Below are 23,180 nucleotides of genomic sequence, written 5' to 3' on the forward strand. Positions count from 1 at the left end.
GCCCCATCTCACTCTTTTTGGGCTTGTTGAGGCAGCTTTGGTTGCGCTTGTCAGGACTTCAGCTGCAGGAGGAAGGAATGATGCTCATGCACGTGATTGCGTGTTTGCATGCATTTTCTTTTGCCCCCATCCCAAAGAAAAAAATAGGAAAACAATAAGAAAACTCAGAGTGATAAATGAGAAGAGTGTTTCAGGGTTGAGGACAGATGTGCGCTGCCTCCCTGACAGCTGCTGTGAGCGTGTGCGCGCCTGCGTCCTCGCCTGTTAGTGGGAGAATGCGCCGTGCGGTGATTAGTGCGGTGCCTTTGGGAAGGCTGGAACCTTGTACTACTGTATGTTGTGAATAGAGTCTGGAGAACAGCACAGTAAAGCCGCCTCGCTCCCAGTGCTCCCAGTGGAGGAGAAAGCAGAGGGAGGTGAGGAGGAGGGATGAGGCAAAGTGCGCGAGGAGGATGTGATTGTGCAACTGTGTGGTTCTGAGAGAGAAGCAGAGGGAGAAAAAGATTTTGGGAGAAACCAGGAGTGAGGCAAATGTGATTGTGCATTAGTGTGTGTGTGTGTGTGTGTCCTCTAGAAAACTCTTGGCTCCTTGTTGGGGAACCCTCCTGTGATACATATCCAGCAGACTGCAGTACTTCTTGCTGGGTGTTTTTTTTTTTTGTTTTTTTTAAATTATTTCTCCTAACTGCATATTCATTGTTTTATTATTCTTTTATGGAAAAGGACGTGCAGTCAGGGAACAGTCTTTCTCTCCTGTTCATCCCCAACCTGCAGATAATTACTGGTGGAAATCTGCAGAGATGTTCCAGTGAATAAGATAGATTTTTTTTTTTAAAACTCTGTCTTGCTGTGAGACGGTTCAGATGTGTAAAAAATCCAACATGGTTGCAGAAATGTGTTACTCGCGCTCATTCATTCATCGTAGAAATAATTCATCCTTATGAAGTTTAATAAGCTTCTGCAGCAACCGTTTGAATGCATTCATGATATTTGGAAGGGATCAATGAGAATTACCATGGTAACAATCTGAAAGGCTTACATGAACTTTTTCTTCATTCTTATTACTGACAGAGAACGTTCTCTTTATGTCTTTATTGTCCACATTTAGGAGTTCAAGTCATGGTTCATGCAGGTCAATCCTACTGTTTCTTTTACGTAATTGTACAGTAATCCTTCCTAATTGTGCAACAGACACTTGTGACCTTTTTATTGGCAAAAAACTATTAAAAATGTACCTACAGTCTAAACAACAGCAATCATTATAGTTATAAAAATGTTGTAAAAAGTGAGAAACCAATGTGACTATCATGGCTGGTATGAAGTTGCTGTAACGATTGTTAGTGTGGAAACAGTCATGGTACTGAACAGTTAGGTGTGCTTGCATCTGTTGAAAGATCATTTCAGCATTCAAACTGTTTGTATTATATTGCTTTCTTACTACTTCCTCATAGTGCTGAAAGCTTGACATATTTTTCAGTGCGTGAAATATCAGCGATAATTTTCATACTTTTAAGTATAGCATTTTTTGTGTAAAAGCAACAATAAAATAATCTTTGTCATTAACATTGTGCTTTTCCAAACTGACCAGTTCAGCAAACGTCCAGTAAAATGACAGACAGGCTGTTCCTTTCAGCCACTGTGATATCTTCTGCTGAAGAAGGGGAAAAAACTAAATCTACAGTTTTAGTTTGTCTTTTTTTTTATAATGGTTCCCCTACATCGGGATTTTCATTTTTCAGAACAGTTGGCATCACAGGTCATGTGGCTCAACATATTTTCCAGTTTTTATTCTACTTCTTTTTTTTTATTATTACTTTTTAGAAATGTTTTTAGATCAAATCACAGCCTAGTTTTTGCTACTTAACATGTTGTAAATCAGCTACCAGTTTGACATGCACAGGAGACATTAATACAGCTGCAAGACTTCAACACGAAGCAGGAGCATCTCTTCAGAGGGTAACTAATGTTAACTTTCTGTTAACACACCACACACCCTCAACACAACTCCTCAGGAGTTAAAAGTGGCAAACTGGTAGTGTTAACAGTTACTTTTGCCTCAGAGAGCCAAATATTAGGCATGTGCTTTGTCCCAATTCAGGCCCAATTCAGCTGACTTGACTTTGTTTCAAAGGTGCATGCTCTGTTGCCATGGTGATCTTAACAAATTAGTCATAGAGCTGAAAACTCAAAAAAAATACACTAACCCATACAGATAACCCATACACATAAAACACTAAAAACATGTTGATGGAGAGCAGCGTATATTCAATCTAAACTGACATGAATGCGTAGACACACACACACACACACACACACATACACACACACATATTCGCAATCACAAAGATGATGGGGAAATTGTATTCAGTTATGCTGCTCGATTCCAACATCTATGGAAGGCAAGGCAGGTTTATTTGTAAAGCAATCTTCCTGTTCAACTCATGCTAACCTTAACTCTTCACGTTAAATATTGAAAGCAAGGTGCAACAAAGATTAAAACGCTCATTAAAATAGAATATTTAAAACAAACTAAGAGTAGAAGACATTAGAGCGAAACAGAACAAGCTAGAACAGAGACAGCAGAATACAGTGGGTTGGATATGAAGCAGACATCAATAGGAAATGCATCATAATCCTCCCTGTCAGAGTCCATACATGCAAAAAGATATCCTAAAAGAAAGGAAACATTATCTTAATTAAATGTGGGAGCGAATAAAAAGATTTCCATACCTGATTTAAAAGAACTGAAGAGACTTCAGGTACTCTGATGCAGATATGAGAAGAATAACAAATAAATGTTTAGTTTTAACTCTCAGGATGGAAAGAGAACTCGACCCAGATGACCTTATAGGAACAATGTGTATTTTATGTTTACTGGCCAAAATCCATGTCTGCATTTACGTATGTGTCATAATCAGTATATTATGACCTTCGCTTAAACCTGGCTCATTGTCATAAACAAAGAACTTTAGATTTATTTATACAAACGACGGGTTAGCCACCAGGGGGCGCCATGACAGTCTGCCATGTTGAAACTACAGCCACCAGTAAGGACCAAATACCACCAACGCTCCATAAGAACGCGTTTTCATCTTGGGGGCTCATATTTTATCAGCAGATTGGATATCTATTGGACTAAAAACAATCAGTACTTTGGACATTAGTGATAAAACTTTGAAATCAGTTCTTTAGTTCAGAGGAAGCCAATGTCAAAGTCAGAAAACCAAAGTCCGATCTTCCATTTTCTTGGTTGTTGTAAGGATTTGTAGGTTTTTGGCCAATTGTACATTGGACTGCCTGTCCTGCAAAGAATAAAACTGACCAGAGAGCACAAAGCCCCCTGAAGGTAAACACACCACTGCTGTGTGATGTCCGAAATGAGTTCTAACATGGAGTAATATACTGTAAGCTTCTGATAAACCAGTTCGGACAGTAATTAGATATAAAAACCAGTCTGGAAAAAGGAAAAATGTACCGTCAGAATGTGACAAGAAGTTAAACGAGTTCCTTATGAAATTATGCATGGAGCAAAGTTATTTCTGTACAGGCAGCGATTGCTACAGTGAAGGTCGAGTTTAACGGACAGCTGTTTAATTAGAGATGTCAGTCAAGTGGGTTTTAGACATGAAATAATGTTCCCATCGTCTGCTGTCTGAGGTGAGAGTGAACACACAACCGTGGGTTGAAGAGATGACCGATGATGTCAGTCAGTAACGGTGGCAGGGTCAACGCCGCCAGGGTCCCTGAATGCACCGTGAAGCATTTCAGACCCAACAGAGATGGAAACATGTCATGGCTGTATTTTTATATGACCTACAGTTTTACTGAAACTTAAGCTGGAGGGCGAGTTTAGAGAACCTTATTTCTACAGCTGCTGTCAAGGTCAAGACAACAAAGAGCATGTTTCATAAAGACAAAAACTGATTTCATTTTTTTTCTCACATTATTCTCAGACTGGTACAAACCTGGGTGATGCATCATCAGGATTTGAAATTATATAAAGTGATATCATGCCTGTTGTGGAAATTTTATGTTCTTAGATTCTGGTATATTTTATAGTCCTTAGCATATATTCATTTCTGATTATGGCTTTGTGGGCTTTCTGAAAAGGTCATGGTGAACAGAAGAATTTAAGCTGAGTTACACAGAGTCTGCTTATTCCCCTTACAGACATAGCTAATGAAGAAGAGGCCCTGAGATGTCTGCATTCACACATCTGAGATCTGATTAATTAGAACACTCCTACTTAGTTTTACAGCTAAGGAGTCAGATATCATGGGGCCATTAGTGAGATTATAACTTAGGGGTCAGTGTGACCTAACTTTTTAAGCAACAACAGACATTTCTTGTTTAGAATAAAATAGGTTTAGAGCAGACAATTGATGCTCTTATGCGAGGGTAAAAAGATGGTTCAGTCCAGAACTCATTTTCAGACTTTCCACCCCGTCGGACCTTTGACCTGTCTCTCCAAATTGCAATTTGTATTATTCTGTTCTTTCTTATTTTCTGTTCAGTAAACTTTAATCTTTTTCACTTCAGAGCCAGACTCCTGGTCATTGACAGACTTTTTTCCAAAACAATGCCACTGAAAATACATTAAAACTAGGAGCATGTGAGGTGAAAGTGAAAAGTCCAATGCCAGCAGAAAAACAAGTTTGTAGATGAAATGCGATTTGTAAAAGCCTAAAGATACAACAGACACATGTCGCATTGAATAAATATTCATCTCAACAACTTCTTGCTGGAAAGTTTTCTGTGGTTGCTCTGTTGGTGAAGGTTTTACATTAAGAATGTTGTGCAAAATGAAAAATCTAAAAGAAAAAGATTACAGTGCAATTCTTTCTTTTTAGTTATCAGCTAGTTATATTGTTAGAATAGATTACTACTGAGATGCCAAAAACATCTCAAGGAGAAAGTTATCTCAATTTATTTTAATTTTGAGGATTAGATTTTATTATAAACCCATTTTCCCTCCAAACACTAACCAGCAAGCAGTTTTTTTTTTAATTCTGTGCAACCTAATAGTTCCTTTTAGGAATAATAAAAAAAAAAAGGCCCAGGTGTTTAGCGCTCCATCTACGTGTACATGATGTAACAAATGGAGTAAAAAAATATTAACAGTGACAATAAGGAAGAAAAATCTAAATCATAACATCTTAATGGTCTTAATTACACTCTAAACCAGTTTTTAAACCTTAAATTGCTTTCACAAGTTGCCCAAATAAGATGTTTAAGCCAAACTCACTATGTTGCATCTGCAAGCATCAGTTTTTTTTCTCAGTTTAAAACAAGAAAAAAAAAAAGATTTGAACGCTTAAATTTTCTAGTTAAGACTTCACACATGTAGCTGAAAACACCAACTATGCCCATTGAAAGACTAAAGCACCGTTTTGACTGAGTGGTTTGGCTCAAGCTGATATGATGAAGAACTTTCAGAACGGTTGAGCCAATTCAGCTGCAAGTCTGACTGTCACTGTGCAAGTGGGTATAAGATCAATTGCCTAGTGCAACAACTGTGATGCTCCAAACAACAATGAAATAAAACTATAGCTTGAAAAGTCTGTGGTTCTACTGCCGTGTGCTTTTTATCATTCCAGCATGGACTGAATAGCATGGATGGTATCATGTGACACCAGTAGCTCCGCCTTATCCATACCATACCATTTACTATGGACCTAGAACTAAAGGCGGTCCAGAAATGGTGTTTGGTTCAGTTATATGGTACACTTTTATAACGGAAACCCAATTAACAGCGTTCTCAACCGTACAGGCCCTGAAGGAACCGCTGAGCAGAAACAGCCCTTAAAAGTACTTAAACAGAAGTTTTCACAGATGCCAAGAAAGAGTTTTGTGCATGAAAACCACTGTTCATTTTCTTGAATTGTGTCTTTGCAGAAGCTCTAATAGACAAGGTTATGCCTTTGAAGCTGCATTGTTGAATAAAATAGTAAAAGGTATGGAGTAAAGTTAAGCATTGTGATGGATGACATTAGGTCATACTAACTACACAGAATTGCCAGTTAAGTCCAAAGTCTAGACAATACATCAGGTAAAGGGACTTTTTTCTAACAGTCTCTACAGAAAAATACATTGTGTTACACTTCACAGGACAAACAAGTGACTAAATGTAAATCAGGACAAAGCGGACTGACAGAAAACTCTGCATGTGTTCTCCTCTTTACACATGGGGCCAGTCAGGGTTTGTCAGAGATGTGCTAATGGGATTGTGTGTTTCAGGAAGTCACGATTTGCAGATGTTCCTCATCACCCAATTCCACAGTGGAAAGGTGTGAGACAGTAGCGTTTCCTGTGCTCCTCAAGTCTTGCAAGTGTGAAAATGGAAGATTAAAAGGACTCAGAAACAGACCTTTTGTTTGGGTAAATATTCGTGGCCTTAATGCAACAAAGGCAAGATTTGCCTCTCAGGCTCAAGATAACCTAAAGCCATAATGACCTCAATAAATGTGTAGCCAGGAGATACAGTGAGATAGTAATCCCCCCCTTTAAAGCATGCCAGGGCCAAATCTCAGCTCAAACACACATGACCCTCCATTCAGAGTAATAAGTGTATAAAGATGCTGAGATGGAATGGTGCACTGTAAAAAGACAATAGTTGAACTAACTTAAATTAATTCTCAGTTAAGATGTTATTAAATTATGTTTACCCAAGTTAAGTTGCCATGTTTCTTCAAATCAGCAGTTTTGAGTCAGACTGAAATAGAATCTGGTGGCACTTTGACTCAATTTATCAGATTAAAGTTTCCCAAATAAAATATATCAGAACTGACATGAAACTTAATTTTATACAACACTGTGTGGTAAAGAAACCAATTTGGTGGTATACTTTTGTTTTGCAATATAATTTATAAAGTATTGTATTACACTGAAAAAAATCCAGCCAAAACAATAAATCAGATGAGTGTCTCAAGCTGGAGGTTGTAAAATAATTGTAATGAGATTTTTAGCCTACATTTATTGATTATTCTGCATTTATATTTTTAATAAGGGTTGGCCAAATGAATCTCTTAATGCAGAAATAAATCTGTGGAATTAACATTGAACACATTAATGTGGAAACACAGTTAATAGGTTCATGGCATTTAAAACATCTGGATTTGGGATTATCTTAGTGAGAGAAACTCATTTTTTGCATGAAGGTGGCACGTCACAGGGATGAACCAAACCCACCAAAAAAAACACTAACTTAAGTTTTAGTTTTTCAGTTTCTCAGTTTTCCAGCTTTCGATTCAGACCAAGGGTGCACAAATCCGGTCCTCAAGTTCTACCATCCTGCAACTGTTCAATGCGTCTCTTCTCCAACAAACCTGAATGTAATGAATATCTCATTACAGGGCATCTGCAGAGCTGCATGTCATGTGGATCAGGGAACAGAGCCTTTTGATTCTGACATGTTGGAGAAGGGTTGAATCTCAAGGTTGCAGGATGGTAGATCTTAAGACCCACACTTGGGAACCCTTATTTACACTATGGCTGCATTATGACTCATTTCATATATCATATATTTAATTACTCAGTTATTTGGGGTAAAAAATCTGGGAGCAGCTGTATTTTACAACTATCAACAGCTGGATTTCTGCAGCTGGATGAGCTCCAACATTAGAGCTATGTTGTCTGGAGTTTCTCTTCCTGGATTTCCCATCACACTCATGGTGCCAATTTTAATAATGAAGCAGAACTTTCCAACAACATTGTCTAAATAATAACAATACAGGCGATAAAACATACAACTAACTCACAGAGCAGCAAGCACCACCCATCCATTTTCTCCAAGTCCAGTTCAGGGCTGCAGGGAAGCTGGAGCTTATCCCAGCAATTAGCAGGCGAGAGGCAGTGAGATCCTGGACAGGTCGCAGGGCCAACATAGTCACTCCGAGGGAGAACTCAGAGTGACCAGTGAACGTAACATGTGTGTCTTTGCACTGTGGGAGGAAGGAGTACCCAGAGAAACACACAAGGAGAGCGTGCAAATTCCACATTAAGGCCAGTGTCATCAACCCCCATCCTTCCTGCTGTGAGGCAGTGGTTCCAACCCACAGCCCCACTGTGCAGGTAACAAACACAAACTGTTCAACAGAATATCCATTTCTGGTGCATCTTTACAGTATTCTCACAGCTGGTGCAAAATGATTCTAGTAAGCCTCTCTGTTGAGTTGCTTCTTCTTTTCTCTTGATTTCAAGTTAAATGAGTCAAAAAAAGTAAGTTGTTTTCACCAAACAAGGAAGAAAATAAGCGGGTTTCATGTAATAATGTGCTTCAGATTGGCTACAGCACAAATACTTTTATTTTTTTAAGAGTGTACATGCTAAAAACATCCATTATGCCAGGCAAAGTGTGTGTGTGTGTGTGTGTGTGTGTGTGTGTGTGTGTGTGTGTGTGTGTGTGTGTGTGTGTGTGTGTGAGACAAGCTGTAAGTGTGTGAAGTGCAAGGACTTCCCTCGGTTTTTGGGCCAAGGTCTTTCCCTCTTTGCCGTCATTCGCTTTATTCTTCCTCCTCTTTTTTTCACCTTCCTTCAGCACATTAGTCTTTTTCAAGGCGCTCCCTCCTTTCCTCCCTCCGTCTTTTTTAAGCCGGCTGCATAAGCTAATTATCTTCATCAGTCCGGTAGTCATTTTACCGTCTATAGGATGAGCGTTTCTGTCCTCAAGCTTTCTGTCGTCTTAAGCTCCGCTTTGAGAAATGAGACTCTTCTTCAGCTCCGATAGACTCCGGCATTATAGACATGTCTTAAAGCATGTGGATGCTATTTAAAAGATATTGTCCTTTTCTCTCTTCCTTCTTTCTTCCTCAATTCTTTCTTTCTCGGCTCAACGCCTTCAGCATTCAGTTCATTTCTACTTTTCAGTTCAGACTGCTTTGTATGTTTTATAGCGTAGCATATGAGTTACTTACCTTTTTTTTTTTTTTTTTGTTTTTTTTAGTCCCTTTTACAATTTAAAGATGTATTTGACCCTCTCCCCTCCAGATTCCTTCCTTTATTTTTCCTCCTCTTGCTTCCATCATTTAATCTCCATGACTCCACATGCCCTTCTCATGTTGTCTACCATCTTTAAATATCCTCTCTTTCCCTGCCAGTTGGCACAAGCCTCTTTCTGCTGACAGAAGGACATATTGCCTTCTCAACAGAAAACAACACCCCTACCCCAGCAAGGAAACCTGGGAACGCCATCTGTGGAGCCCCGCCTGGCACCATGGGACGTGTAGTTTCATGATGCTCAGGAGTTGCATTGACCCACGACTGATGCAAAGTCTTTCATCTCTGTGTTGCGTTTCTCTTCTTTATGTCTTTGCCACTTCTCAGTTCTGTAGGCCAAGATTGCAGCCTCTCGAGAGGGCGGGGGGGGGGGGGGGGTCTGATAGTGACTCATTTTAGTCTCCGGGTTTTGTTTTAGTAATATATTTGTTAGAAAGTGCACCACTTCCCCCTTTCATTCTTTCTTTATGAAACATAACATAATAAACACCCTTCAATAGTCCCTTCACTTCTATAAAACAATTAGAGCATTTAGAGATATTTCCACAGATTATAAGAGTAATCTTACTAAATTTAGCCACATTTCTCTCTTTACCAGTCGCTGTGAATGTGTGGAATATTATACATGCAAGAAAACAAAGAACTTTCAATATTTCCCCAAATGTCTCACGAAGTATTTCCTATTTACGCTAAAAGACTACACTCTGATTCAGGTGCTGCTATTCTGTCACCAGCTGGGCTGAGGACATGGATTGGAGCAAAATTGGTCATAAAACTAGTGATTTCCTTCTTTAAACAAATAATAGATAAAATTCATGTGTCCTCTATGGAAAATTGCAGGGTTCTTAAAATAGTTAACAATTAACACAAAAGGACCCCCACCCTCACCAATCCCATTTTAAACAGACTACAGCTTAGTCTAGAGCAGGGCGTCCTGGACGGCAGCTGTCCGGCTGGTTTTTGATGCATTCCTGCTCCAACACAGCTGGCTCACATCTGCGTTGTGTAGCGGATGGGAAGACGTTTTTGGAGGTTTCTGATGACTGGAAAACGGATCACACTTTCACAACAGACTTGTAGAGAAAACACATTTTGCTGCAGACAATAAAGAGTCTCAGCTTCCTTACGAAGTGGAGTCTGCGCTGTTCTTTCCCGTAGACCGTCACCATGTTGTATTTGCAGTCTAGTGTGTCGTCCAGTTGAAATCCCACGCAACTGTATTCCAGGTATTTTCACTTCTAGGTATGTTTTTTTTTCACAGCTGCTTTTATCTGCAGCCCGAGTTGACTGATAGCTTCAGTAGAACCAGTCAGAAAACCCGGTATGACATTAGACCAATAAATGTAAAATGTTTTTTTCTTTATGATTCATTCACCACACTTGTATGTCAGAATCATTTACACTCCCTACTAATCCCTTTTTATTTATCAACCAGATTAACAGAGTTGGTTCACTCCTGTTTGCTTCTGTGAGTCACACAAGAGCAGAATTATTAATAAAAAGGTCTGAAGTCACCGTTCACATCCATGATGACTGTTGATGGAAGAACTGCACAGTGGGCTCCTTATTGAGTCAACAACCTCATTCCAGAAATGAATTCAGATGTACAAAGCTTCTGATTATCACTCCTACAAAGACATTTCTGTTTTAATGCCTTAATTAGTAAATCGCACTCATTCATTAAGTTGGACTACGCTCAGGGTGCTTGAAAGCTTCCGATACAATTAAAGAGAATTATTAATAAATCAACATGAAAATGTGTGTTGTGCTCAGGGCTGCAGTGTGGAAACAGCTCATTTAAAGAGTAAAACCAGCGAATAAATTGTAACGCAAAGAGGTGTACATCTTTGTGTGCTAAAAATCACAAGGGGGGGGGCAGAGACTCGGGTTTGTCGGGAATCAGTTAGCAGAAAGAAAATAGCCGATGTACAACAACAGCACGGACACAATGAGAATAAATTCATTAAGAGGGAACTCTGGTGGACCAGGATACCTCATCGCTTTGAAATCGAACATAAGTAAAGAAAAGAAGAAAGAATCAATCTTATGTTTGAATGTTTGGTTGTGAACAAAGAATTTGTGTGTTTTCACATTTCAGACAAACTGCAGCACCAGTAACGGCACCAAGCTGCTTTCTTTTCTTCTCAGACACAATAGTCAGCGTTCACATGGCGGGGGTGGGGGGGGGGGTGGGGTAAACAACAGCCTGAACATTGATGATGTTCAGTCTGCTTCAACAACACATACAAGACGCAACATTTAAAGTACGAACACCGACTTTCAGTCTGAAGTCAGTTTAATGATTTTGTCAAAATGCTGAAAAGAAAAAGTGGAAAAAAAAAGAAAGGACTGTTTGGTGGAGTTTGAGTAGAAATAAAGAGATAAAAGGAAACATGTTTTGCTGTAAGAAAGGAGAAAAAAGTGGTTGTAATGTTAAAGATTGGATTTCAGCACCACGGTGGCGGACAGCTCCCAGTATGTTTCATTTCTGTCCTCCTGCAAGCCTCGCATTTTCAGCTTTTCTCGACTTATTTCTCTGCAGCTTCGTCCTTCTTTCCTTTTCAACCCACTTTTAGGTTTTTTTTTTTACTTCTCTTCATTTTTCATCATTAGACCACGAGTCTCTCTTATTGTCTGTCCTTTCTGTTTTTCCTCCTGCATTCTTACCTTCCTGCTGTTCCCATCAGTCCACCTCCCAAACTCCCCCCTCACCCCCCCCCAACCCTCCACCCCCCTTCCCCCATCCCTATCCTCCTCCCCGTTTCCTCCTCAAGTTTCCTTCCAGTCCCTCTTTCCCTTGTCGGTATCTCAGACAGTTTGTTCCAAAGCACCGCTGCTCCATTCATCTGTAATTCATTACATTGTCTCTGCTCTTGGGTTTTCCCTGCGCACGCACACACACACACACACACACACACACACACACACACACACACACACACACACAGTTTGTGAGCAGCCGATGCAGCCTGGGAATTGTGGTGATATTCTCGGGGCTTAAACTACAAAGAAAACCTCATCCCAGCTCATTTGTCGTCTGCTATCTCAGCAAACACAGGCCTGCTTCAGCGTGTGTGAGGACTTGTGTTCGTCGTGCCGGAAGGCCATAAATCTGTTTACAGTCACGTTGTGGGGTCTCGTCTTCCTTTTGGGAACAAACACGTTCCTACAATGTAAATCAATAAACTCGGGAAGATGAGGATGACAGTTGAAGATGTATGAAGTGGGATTCAGAAGTTTCCAAGTCGGTGTAATATGCCCTCTAAAGTGTGTGTGTGTGTGTGTGTGTGTGTGTGTGTGTGTGTGTGTGTGTGTGTGTGTGTGTGTGTGTGAGAGAGACAATACAACCTGGACTGCATTTCTTGACTCTATTCTCTCTGGCTTTTCTTTAGATTCTCAGGGTTGCTAACTAACACAGCAGCCGTCTACATGTTTTATTCAGCTGTTTGTTTTGTGTTTCCTTGTTGTTCTGTTTTCACTGTTGTGTATTTTTTGTTTGGCTCACATGTTGCATGTTTTTGTTACTTGGATGCAACACATTCTGCTCCCCACACACCTGCATTCAGTTACTAATTATCACACCGGCACTTTGTTGCTAATTACCTCCCTCAGTATAAACGGCCTCAAGTTTGCCGTTTGTGCTCTTCAGATCTCTGTCGTCAGCCAAGTTGTGCCCCCCTCCTCCTCCAGTTTTTGTTTGTCCATGCTAAGGATGGTGAAACTGAAGCCTTGTGAAGAGCGATGGCCAGATGAAGCCTCATACGGCATGAAGCTTTTCAGCAAACTGGTTCAGAAAGTGAATCATTTCTCGAGGCTTTATGGTTGCATGAAGCCACCAGCTGGCTAAAGCTTATAAAACGATTCACAACATACTGAGGAGGAACTTCTTTTGTTTTACGTTTAGAAAATGGGATTGGTTTATTCAGGCAGATGATGGTGTTCATTTCAGCCAGCATGGTGACCTACAGCTCAGGGTTAGGGTTAAGAAAAAGTGGAATGTTGTCGTCTCCGATTATATTATAGGACCTCATCCTGAAACAGGCAACATCTCTGAGTGTCCACTCAGACCTCCAAGAAGTAGCCTGATCTGAATATTCTTTTTGTAACTTTTTTTTGTTCAGTTTCAGTCATTTATTGTCTCCAATGGGAAACTGGATTTACAGACAGGTTCCTCTAAACATCACACAATAAAATCCAGTCACTCACAACAACCATCATTATAACAATTTAAAAATGATTTAAGAAGAATGAAATGAAACAAAAATAAAGACAACTAATAAGACTTTAACGATTAATGAAATAAAATGCTACAAAGGCAATAAAAACACTATAAGAGATCATTTATCAATAAAAAAAAAAGCATGAAAGAAGTAAAATTTTCTGATGTTATTTAAAAATGCCCTGAAATGAGGAGCTACGGAGTTTGTCGGTCTGGTGGTCTTCACTCTTTGGGTTGAAAATCTCAGACCTGAGGGAAGCAGTTCAAAGTCTTCATGCAAAGTTTGGTTCTGGTTCCCACAATGCATCTGGGCTTCCTCACTACCTGCTGCTCATTTACATCACTGAGGACTGTGGGAGGCCTATTATTTTGCTAGCCACCCTCCGGAGACTCTTTCGCTCGGTGGAATCTTTTGTTGCGACGCCTCCAAATAAAGAAAAATAAACAGATTCAGCAAAAGACTTATAGATATAAAGACATTATATTTTTTCTTCACATTAAAAATGTGCACTAATGCACTAAAACATGCAGAATAATTGTTCTGAATTCTTCCAGTGCTTCCAGACCCACAGTGTTTTTCTCAGCGCCAACACACCTGACTTGTATGATGGCTCATTAACAAGCTGATAATGAGTTCTCCTTTAATTAGAATGGTGTGTGACAGAGCAGGGAAACATCTGCAACACGGAGCAGACATTCCTTTGTACTGGGATCTGGAATAAAAGCGCTCTGCAGTGAAACATGGCTGGGAGGCTCCGAACTCCCACAACATATTGCAGTCTTATGTTCTCCACATCTGAACAGACTGCATTTCATTTTTCAAAGGGTTAATAGAAGGTTTCGGGAAACGTGGCATTAAAACCAGGATTGAAGGAGTTTTTCTTTACAGTTGTTTGTGTTCAGAAAGGACAGCTCTTTACCTGCTGAGTAATGTAAAATAAGCAACAAAAACGGCAACTGGCCAAAGATTAACGACAGGATGTGGAATTTGCATTCGTTTTCCTTCTGGTGGAGCAAAGCAACAAGACTAATTGGTTAAATATTATCGGTAAAATAAAATTAGATACTTTTTTTTTTCCCAGTTTTGCATGAATGTTTTCATCACCACGTTTTGTAATTTAAGTGGTTATACTGGTGCCTTTCAGTCTGCAAACTGAAGCTTTGTAAGCCGACAGGGTGAGACGGTTATCAGGCTTCTGCAGGTTCTCCGCCGTCTCTTGACTTTCTGAGTGGAGGATGGATTTGTGTGTTTTCACACAGGAGGGCAGAGCGCCTGACTGCCTCTTCATGTTGAGACTGGCATTTTCATCACTAAAACTGATGCGCATTTAGCCAAACTACACGCACACACTGCTTCTGTCTAAGTCAGAGGGAGGGACTTCTCTAATCAGTTGTGATCACTTTGCCCTCCTGTCGCTGATGTCTTGTTGGAATGTGGAGACAACAGGAAGTCACTCATCACTTTTTCCAGTTTAGACCTTTTGTAACCCGACTGGATGGGGTTTTTTTTTCTGGCAAACTTTCTCTTATTGTTGGGGAACAAGGTTTGGTTTGACATGAAACAGTTATTAACATGAACAGTAAACAATGTTCCACCGTCTGGACGGAACCCATAAAATTCCCGACTCGGTTTAAGTCTTATTTATACTCATTTGCTATTAATCAACATGATCTTATTTTCTTCTGTTTGCTTTTTTATTTGTTCAAATTGAGTCTTTTATTATTTTCTTACTTTATTTTGTCATATTTTATTCATTTTATGTGTTTTTTGCTGCTACTTGCTATATTGTACAGCCCTTTGTGCCGCCACAGCTGCTGTTAAAAGGGCTTTATAACTAAACTGATTTGATTTGACAAACTTAATCATTTAAACTGGTATTAAACTGGAATAAACCTCTATTTTAGTGGCATTTCCGGTAAATTTCTCTACTTTACAAATGTCATTTCATACAGATATGTAAACAACTGCACACAAGCAGCCTCCACAAGCTTCATCATTTTGCAAAGCGTTTCTGATCAAACATGTTTGTATAAAAACCTTATCATACATCTTGAATCTGAGTCCAGATTCTACATGCAGTCCCTTGAGGTCTTTTGCCGGGTTATTCTTTATGATTTAGTTTGTATAAATGCTGATTGGATGAAAAATGAGCTGGCTTCAGTTGATTTGTCTGTAAAGTGCTCTGAGACGACGTTATTCAGTGGCGCTGCACAAATCAAGCTAAATAAATGGAACTCATGAGTGAGTGTGAGAATCTTCTGTGGGGCTGCTGAATGAACCCTGCAGCACCTAAAGAGACGGAGGAGGTCACGCGTCACTGTTCTCCTGCCTGACAGCCACTTTCTTTGTACATCTTATCAGTTCAGTTGCGATCTTGACTGTTGAGCTCATTCTGTCCTCAGCTTGTCTCTTATCAGCTTCTTGCTCTTTTGCCCCCTCCCTTATGAACAATATTCGAAGAGCTGCTGAACCTGCATCAATATTTACGTTGGTGATTTTCTGTAGTTTTAAACAGTTAAAGAAAAAAACGATGTACCAGACTTACTGTCTTTTTGCAACTCTTATATTTTTCCGGCTCATTTTTTTTTTTGTTTTTTTTCATTATATTTTTACTTTAAAGAGTGATCACATCATTATACATCGACACATATATGTCACAGGGTCCTAGCCATGGGTAACAAAACAAAAATAGGACATTTTGACCCGTGGAAGAACTGAAACACAAATGTCCTGTAGTCTACATTATTATTTAATCAGCTATTAACTCATAAGACACTTTAGATTTAACTATAAATACAGAAAATGATACTTTTTTATTATTCGCAGCTGGGAAATTCCTTCTCTGCATTGTAATTCATCCTAGGTCCATGAGGAGCAGGGAGCTGCCAGGCCAGAGTCCAGCACATGTGGATCAGCTGGAGGTTAAGGGCTTTGCTCAGGGGCTCACACTGGTTTACCTCAGTTGCTACCCTGGGGGTTAAATCCAGGTCCTCCAGACCCAGGAAGGAGCCATCTGTAACCACTGGGCTGACACTAGTAGATAAGATAGTAGTTTCCAGTTCCAGTCATTGAGGATCACAATCCTGCAGGTTTTCAGTGTTTCTCTCCTCCAACATACCTGAATTAAATGACTAAGTCATTGTGCAGAATTCCATAGACTGTTGCGTCCTTTTAATTTGAGTCAGGTGTGTTGGAACAGGGAGGGAATGAAGCCCTCGAAGGAAACCCCGGATCTGGTCTGCGAATGGAATCATTAAACTATTTCTAAACCATCACAACTCTTTATACACAATTAAATCTTGACAGTTTGTTTTATACAGCAGACAGGGGTCACATAAGGTCAACAATGGAGTCTCATCAGACATATTATAAAGAAGCATGTAGCTCCAGCTTAGGATGGGACTGAATGGTACCTGAACGATGGACATCTAAAAGGGGGATTTATGTTTCTGACCTCCTTCAAGTCCCCAGACTTCCTTTATAAACTTTATGCCAACAAACACTGTTTGTAGACAACTAGAGAACCTGCGGATCCAGATGGTGATGAACCCTAAGACAGACTCAACCCCATCCTCAGCAAAATAACTATAAAATCTGTCCTACAGTTTTTGCATAAAGTTGCAAACAAACAGATAAACGCAGCTTAAAAAAATAACCTCCTTGGCAGATAAAATAAGGCTTTTATACGTACGTGCCTGTGGCAAGAATTATTGATTTAACAGTTTGTACCATAACTAATTAATTGGTCTGAAATTTTTTTTTCATTTAATCGACATGTCTCCAGTTGTAAGTAACTAACTGATGTGGAAATTTCACACTACATCCAGAAACAGAGGAAAGAGCCTTTTAAAAGATTTGTTGTGTGTGTTTTCCTTCCATCTTTCACTTGTTTCAGCAGAGCAGCATTGTGGGACAATGTTTTGCTCCTGGATTGCTTTGAGCAGAGTGTGATGCGTCACATCTGTTACATCAGAAAAGTCCACGGCACGGTGAATGAGACCTCCATTTTGACTGGATGAATGAGGCGCTGCTGTGTGTCCGTGTCTGTGGGGGGGGGTGTAGCTCAGTGTGTCAGCAGCTGAGGTTGCACGGCAGAGGCAGCTTTTCTGCCACCTAGTGAGGGAAAAACTGCACTACATGGTACCTGGAAATCTGACAGGCTGGTCTTATCTGCTGGTTTTACAGAATTATCATTATCAATGTGGAGCCAAAACTGTCATTAAGCTTCTTTTTTTTTCTCCCTTTTTACTTGAAATTTAGTGTTGTACAATATAAAGTGAATATGAATGAGAAAAGACGGTTATCAAGATAAATACCAACATCTGTAACGATGCGTAGTAAAGATTGGATGAACATTAAAATGCATCAAACATGTGAGAAACAATATAAAACCAAATAAACACTTAAAAAAATAAAGAGAAATACAAGTAAAAAGCAGGCAACACAGAAGGTGTTTAAATCATGTGATATATAAAATGCATAACTGAGTGAGAAGACAAGCTGGACAGCTTATTGGACAAAATCTTCAGAATTTGGTTTGCATCATTGGAACCAAAAGGATCAAGAGATGCTCATCCATTTACACAGTCACAGATTGCGGTCTGAAAGTAAAGATTTCAAGCCTTTATTTTTAACTCTGTGTTGCTGCCAAATGTGAAAAAGAAATAATTATTTTGCCAACGAACCAACGAAATCCTGCACTTTTAATCTTTTAAACCTTTTTTCATGCCATGTAAAAAAAAATCTTCTTCCGACTGGGTTTGACAACTCATAGATGCTGGTTGAATAATTTCAATCTAATTTACTTGTAAACATAATAATATTGATCATCTCCTGCCATTTGTAAGTAAACGAGACAGATATTGTAGGTTTAAAACTAACTTTTTTCCCGTAAATTTCCATTTACCTCTTTCAATGATGGACAATCTCCTTCCTCTCCTTGTTTCATCAAATTGTAAACGACAACACTATTTTTTTTTTAATTTGTTTATTTACTATGTATTTTTGACTATTTTTATTTTTTTCTAAAATTCCTTAAGTAAGTTTGGATTGTGTCTTTTGCCTGCAGACTGCTGGATTGGCTCCAGCTTCCCTGCGACCCTTCATTGGACTAAGCAGTTAGGAAAATGAATGAATGAATGACGGAAAGTTTGGATTGTTTAGTATTGAGCAGCTTTTTCCATACTTTACTTATTTAATGTCATCAGAACTCGACTGCAGTGATTTATTTTTAAATGTGAAGCAAAAAAATGAACAAAAACTCACCCCCACCACTGTGCTCCGATAATACAGTTGATGAATAATTAAACAAAATAAACTCATTAAATAAGTTTCTGAATGCTACCTTGTTTAATTACCCCCCCCCCCCCCCTTTTTGTTTTTATAACACCATCTCACGAATCTTCAAATGAAAATATCCATTGCTGTTTCATTTTCTTCTCATTTACTCATAGATTTGTTCTAATAAATAAATAAAGACATCTTCTTCAGCCTGCATGTCCATCCTGTCTAACTCCATCCCAAATCTTGATCTTTCTCCTCAGATGAGTTCCTTCAGTACGAGGGCTCTGACGCTGCTCTCGTCTGTTTTCGGAGCCTGCGGTTTGTTGCTGGTGGGCGTTGCCGTGTCAACAGACTACTGGCTGCTGATGGAGGAAGGAATCGTCCTGCAGCAGAACCAGACCACTGAGGTCAAGATGGCGCTGCACTCCGGCCTGTGGAGAGTGTGTTTTGTGGCAGGTCAGCGATAATTTAATGCTGATTTTCACTCCTTTTTTTTTTTTTTCTTTCTTTGAAAATAACTTCAGTCATATTTATTTTCCCTGTTCTGTATTTGTCGGCTTCCTTTCTTTCCTGCAGGTTAAAATAAAACAAACAAAAAAAAAAAAAAATTTTCACACTTGATTTGTTTTTAATTTAACATTGAGATCAATAATCATGCTGCTCCATTTTTTTTTTACCACTGCAGTTAAAATGAAGCTTTGGTTTCTGTTTTTAACGGGAAATAGAGACACATTTATGGTCTGTTGCAGTGCTTTATTAAAGATTTCTCTTACTGCTGTCATAAGTTAGTTCATGAATAACAGGCTATCATGTTGGATCTGTGAAACAAAACTGTTTTACTTGCCTATTTGCAAATAAAAGAATGTGTTGCTTCATGATTGAAACCCATTGCCAGAACACATGAAGTATCTTTGAGTGATCGCTGCAGGAAAGTGAAAAATATTCACACTGTTGACTAAATATTCTCTGTTTTGCTTCAAAATACCTTTAGCTGTTTATCTTGAGTTGATCAGGGCGAAATGGTGAAAGATGTCTGCTAAGTACCTTCATAAGCTCTTGCATTATGTTCTGATTGCATGCAGACATTTAATGCAGGATAACAACCTGCCTTTAGATTAATTCTGTGACTTCAGATAAAAGATGAACTGAATTCACCTGATGTGAGTTATTCTGCTTTTACGGATAATTATGTTGAAGCCAAAAGATCAGCGTTTTTTCATCCGTGCTCACACAGCAGTGGGGCGGACACACGCATAACTGGCCCTTTTTTTTGCAGTAGCTGTCTCTATGTTTCGGGTCATGATGGTGTCGCTCTGGGGGGTCGGCCATGTTTGTGTTCGCCTGATGTCTGATGCTTTGTACAAAAGGTCAGAGAAGGAAAACGCTGGTGGCATTTTGAATGGCCAAGTGTGTGCTGGTGCGTGGGTGAAAAGAGGAGGAGACGTATCATATTTGTCTGCGTTTATGCATCACTTTGTTGGCATATTTCTGTGTAGTTGTCTGTGTTTGTGCATGTGATTTAAGGTTTATCATTATGTAAGTATTCAGCTCTTTCTCTCAGCTCAGACCTTGTTTTTCCTCCTAAACCTCCATCCGTCTGCACTTTTAATGTATTTTTTTTCAATTCCATTTCTTTTTGTATTTCTTTCCTTGATATCTTTCCTTGATATCTTGATTCTTTTCCACATTTCTCTTATCTTGCGTGTCCCTCAGTGTCACTCTGAGTCTGTCCTGACTGGATTTCTTTGAACCTTTTTAGCTTTCTGATAGTTTAGGGATTCACTTCTGTATGTTATTATGGTTGGGTTGTTTGTGACCAAAACAGACCCTTAAAAAATGTATAAACTGTTTATTGGTGGACTTATTTATTCATTTTTTTACATGGCAAACTTCTCATCTTTGTTCTCCCGCAGGACCCGAGAAGGGCAGATGTGTGGCATCGGAGTATTTCACAGAACCAGAGATAGAGATCACAACAGAAAATACAGCCAATATACTGAGTAAGTCACATTGACACCTACAATTGACTGGTTTTATTCAAGTGAACCCATCTGCAATTACAATCTCACTTCCATCTTATCTAATTAGTAGCTAATTGTTACGACCCCTAGAGGTTCCGGGTTCAGATCCCAGACAAGCCCCCGCTAATGTTACAACCCCCAATGGAGTTTGTCAAAGGGGTGGCAACATTAACAAAAGAAAACCAGGAAGATGCCCAAATGAAGGCTATATTTAGGACCCACTAGTCCGTAAAAAGCACCAAAACGAACCCAACAACAAAAGTATAAACCAAAGCTGGCACCAACCCAGCTGTAATCACAAAAGCTTCAAAACACAAACACCAAACAGTTAACCTCATTCACTGTCAGTGAATGAGTGGCAAGCTGTGGCACCAAGGCTCAACCAAACAGCTTTAATGAACAAAGGTTGTTGACAGCCTTTATTCTGGTGCTCAGCAGAAGGTTCGGCCAATCAAGGGTAGGTGGGCGTGTAGTCAACCAATCAGCATCCAGCACATCAGTCTGAGGGCAGTGCCAGGAAGAAAACCAGGTGCATCCAATCTCCCAGATGATTTGAATGGTGACCCTCTAGTCAACACGCCATGGGCCGTAACACTAATCAAGTTTAAAGGTACAGGGTGTAAAAATGACTGACATCTAGTGGTTAAAATAGGTGTACAAATTATTTCAATCACCAAGCATATGAATGGACAGAGGCTGCCAGTGGCCAAAAATCTTCCATACATGACTTGTTTTCATCTATGAGTGGATTCAGTGGTCTCCGGTACACCAATGACTGCACTAGAAATAACTACTTCAACATTGTGTTCTTGTGTACTATCGTCTTTTTAATGCGCTACTTATCCTAAATGCTCTCTGGCAACAGTAAAATGGAGCTTGTACTGTAGTTTGTCACTTCACATAAAGTTTTGTCCATTCAGAGACCATTCAGAGACACCGTAGTTAAAAGCAGTGGCAATAATATGGCGGCTTTCATGTGCGTGGACCCACGAAAAGTACATATAAATGGTCTATTCTGAGAGATTATAAACATCAGGTTTTTTTAGTAAAGAAATTTGACACCAAAATAAATGTGCTTTCCCTTACAGTCACTCATCTGTGATGGGTCGCCACAGCCATGTTGTTAAAGCCACACCTTCAAAATGCAGAGAATTAACATCATTTTATATGAATGTCAAAATTTGTTTGCTGAACCTGCTTTACCGTCTCCAGGAGCGAAGCAGCAGTAGGCTAATCTGCTGTCCGACATCCGCTCTGCATGTGAATGCAATATGCAGTGTCGTAGCTGGAGAGAGGTGGGGTCTAATTAAACTTCATTTATTAAGCCCACAGCAAGATAAACTTCAAGGACATTTGAAAAGCTTATTGCATGTCGAGACCAAAGAGGGAATAGGTAGCTGCTGATAAGTCGCCACCACAGCTACAACATTTTGCAGTGGAAACACTGGAAATGGATTATGGATTATGTAAAACTGTTCTGTTAGCAACCTAAGATTTTTTTCACGCACTGCACCTTTAAAGAATGGACTGGTCCAGTTGCTTGAAGAGTTTTCTGCTTCTTTGGATATAATGGCAGACCACAAATCTGTGACTTGGTGTGTCCCGCCATCCACTGTAGAGCTGACAAACACTTCCACAGAGAACCACTCAGGGATATATATTGTTTGAAAAGTCAAAATTGGTCATGTTGCAGCATCTTCTAAATGTAAAGATAGAAAACTGTCAGAATATATGTAAAGATAAAGGTGATAAAGCGGTTCATTGTTCTGATAAAGCACCTACAAGCCCAAAACAAGCTTCTATCACTCAGATAAAGACAAATTCAGATTGTTAATATGGCATGAATACGAAATTTGATTATTCATTAATGTGCTTTAAAAAGTAAGGTTTACATTTGTTTCTGCATCCTCACAACTAGAGTTTTTACTAAAAGTTACCTGATTAATGTAGGATTTATACATTGTACAATTATCTGGCTAGTTTGAGAACCACTGCCCCAATCAATGCCATGTATGAGGCAAATGGCAGCAATTTAAAGATGACTACTGCGTGTACATATATATGGAGATGTAAACTGAAAACGTTCATTGACTTCTTTTTTATCTTAAATCATTTAAAAGAAAAATGGATGGTTGATAACAGTGCTTTTGTAAGAGTGGAGGTGGATGAGCTAAGTCTGAACGAGAGGGCACATATCAATTTAAAACTTTAAAATAAGTAATAAAATTTTAAAATCAATTCAGAAAATGGACGAAGAGCCAGTGGCGGGATGCCAAAACTGGAGTTAGACATTCATACTCTTTCATTACAGTTAAGAGAAGTATGTCGATGAAATCATAACAGCACAGATTAATGCAAACTAAAGTTGGTCTGCATGAAATATATGATGTGCACTGTAAAAAACATTTAGTGGTATGTAGAAGAAAAAAAACCCCAAAAACTAGTTGTGCTCAAATTCAACTACCATTAAACATTCCTTACAGTGCAAAGCAGGCAGATATGATTATTCAGCGAAACAACCTGTGAAGAACATTGTTCATTTTTAAAGAACTCTGTATACAGAATAGATTTTTCATTCAGTCGGTAGCTAAATGTATTCTGAGTTTCCCATGGGCTTCTTGGCTCTTCGCACTTTTAATGATTTAAGATGTTGACACGATGA

The 23,180-nt window shown here is 39.3% G+C and overlaps 1 protein-coding gene across 3 annotated transcripts in view; it reads left to right on the forward strand.

Annotated features, from left to right (window-relative positions):
* The window catches only part of cacng7a (calcium channel, voltage-dependent, gamma subunit 7a), a gene marked incomplete at its 3' end in the record, with an annotated part of 101,665 nt that overhangs the window by 62,326 nt on the left and 16,159 nt on the right, over window positions 1-23,180 (forward strand). For all 3 annotated transcript variants that reach the window (XM_079258483.1, XM_079258481.1, XM_079258482.1), the window contains exons 2-3: window positions 18,758-18,953; window positions 20,411-20,497. In XM_079258483.1, coding sequence (XP_079114609.1) covers window positions 18,758-18,953; window positions 20,411-20,497 — 283 coding nt within the window. The remainder of the gene's footprint in view (window positions 1-18,757; window positions 18,954-20,410; window positions 20,498-23,180) is intronic.

The sequence above is a fragment of the Telmatherina bonti genome (genome assembly GCF_933228915.1).
Source record: "Telmatherina bonti genome assembly, chromosome: 19".
NCBI classification, from domain to species: domain Eukaryota; kingdom Metazoa; phylum Chordata; class Actinopteri; order Atheriniformes; family Telmatherinidae; genus Telmatherina; species Telmatherina bonti.